Source organism: Lutjanus erythropterus, chromosome 21 (genome assembly GCF_056507025.1).
Source record: "Lutjanus erythropterus isolate fLutEry1 chromosome 21, fLutEry1.hap2, whole genome shotgun sequence".
NCBI classification, from domain to species: Eukaryota; Metazoa; Chordata; class Actinopteri; order Lutjaniformes; family Lutjanidae; genus Lutjanus; species Lutjanus erythropterus.
This window is the reverse complement of record NC_139337.1, coordinates 11,098,395-11,099,979: the sequence shown is the minus strand read 5'-3', so window position 1 is coordinate 11,099,979 and position 1,585 is coordinate 11,098,395. Positions and strand designations below refer to the sequence as shown.

At 50.5% G+C, this 1,585-nt stretch overlaps 1 protein-coding gene across 1 annotated transcript; it reads right to left on the bottom strand.

The window, feature by feature from the left end:
* Positions 1–35: 35 nt before the first annotated feature.
* Positions 36–1,341, bottom strand: prmt6 (protein arginine methyltransferase 6). The gene has a single exon (XM_084710340.1). It carries the CDS (start codon positions 1,292–1,294, stop codon positions 245–247), a length of 1,050 nt encoding a protein of 349 aa, XP_084566466.1. The 5' UTR covers positions 1,295–1,341; the 3' UTR covers positions 36–244.
* Between the last annotated feature and the right edge of the window lie 244 nt (positions 1,342–1,585).

Sequence of the window (1,585 nt, the reverse complement as noted above, 5' to 3'; positions counted from 1 at the left end):
AACATTTTGATATGATTAATAACCAGTGGGAGTGATCATTTTTGTACCACAGTTTTTATTTTCATTTAAAAAAAACTATTAAAGTTATGATGATGTGTATGTCTGTATCAAACGGACAGATTTCTCATACTGGTCATCATTGCTCCACTCCCCCCAAAAATCTCACAGTGGGCAGGTTTATGAATCTTAGTGACAAATAACAATACAAGGATTTTGAGTGTTTCCTGGTGATTACAGTGTGACACTATGACTGAGCTTCACTGCTCCAGTCAGGGATGGAGAAAGTCTTGGACTGTCTTTTTTGCTCTCCTATCGTGTAGTCCACATGGATACATATATGTCTGGCGCTTTCCTCGGAGGGATACATGCTGACCTCCCCGCTAACCACCGTGTCTTGCACCACGTCGACCGGAGCGTCCAGGTACAGCACCGCCTGCTTCCAGTGCGTCTCGGGCTTGAACGGGGACGTGGAGAGAACTATCGGCTTGTCCGGGCAGGGGAAAGTTACCGTGAAGTACACGCAGAAAGCGTTCACAGCCGCCGAGCCGAACGACTCGCACCTGAACGCGCCCTTCACCGCCCGCAGCTCCTCTATGGTCACCGAGTGCAGGTCGAGCTCGGCGAAGCGGGCCGGGTGTGAGAGCACGTCTTCCACGGTCACCGGGTTCACCGTGATGTCTGAGTTCATGATGCATTTGGTGGCGAAGTCGGACATGCAGGACATGTCGACGCCGTACTGGTCTTTGACGGTGTACCAGAAATTTAAGCGGTCCTCCACCACCGGGTCGCTGATGGGAGCGATGTAGAGCTCGGCGGTGCTCGGCAGGATGATGCCGCCCGGCTTCAGCCACTTGTCCCGGGCGTAGAGCACCGAGTTGAGCATGGACTCGTGCAGAAGAGCATAGCCCATCCACTCGCTCACTATCACCTCCACCTGCTCCGGTAGGTCCACCGTCTCCACCGTGCCTCGAATGACTTCTATTTTGTCCTCCATTTTGTTCTGTTTCACTATTTTCACAGCCTGCTCGGCGATAGAGCACGCTTCAACGGCGTACACTTTCTTAGCACCGGCTTGTACACAGAAAATGCTTAAAACGCCGGTTCCTGCGCCGACGTCCAGCACAACTTTACCTCGTATGGACTCACTGTTCCTCAGTATCGCCATCCGGTACGTGTTGGTTCGGACGTGGTCCGCTATCATCTCTTCATGGATGGTCACATCGGTGTAGCTGTCAAAGTACAGTCTGTCCTGTCGGGTTTTATCCAGTTTTCTTTTCTTTACCACATGAGACATGTTCGCGGTCTGATGCTGCAACCTCACACTGTTTTGTTAAGCTACTTCCGCATTGTGAAATCTGGGACTTGTAGTTTTCCGACGCGAACGATACGAAGGATACAAGTTTTAAAAGACTACAATCCCCACAACCAAACGACAGTCAACTTGTGGTTGGATTGCTGCATTCACTGTCAGGGGAAATATGGTACATATGAACATTCTACTTGGAAGAGCAGCGAGTCCTGACAGAAACTGTGCCTGATTCTTCTTTCTGTAACCCGCCTTATCAGTTTGTACGACAGAGTAGGC

Bases quoted from the DNA above. Each gene is read 5' to 3' on its own strand.
- prmt6 (XM_084710340.1), bottom strand. From the start codon at position 1,294: ATGTCTCATGTGGTAAAGAAAAGAAAACTGGATAAAACCCGACAGGAC.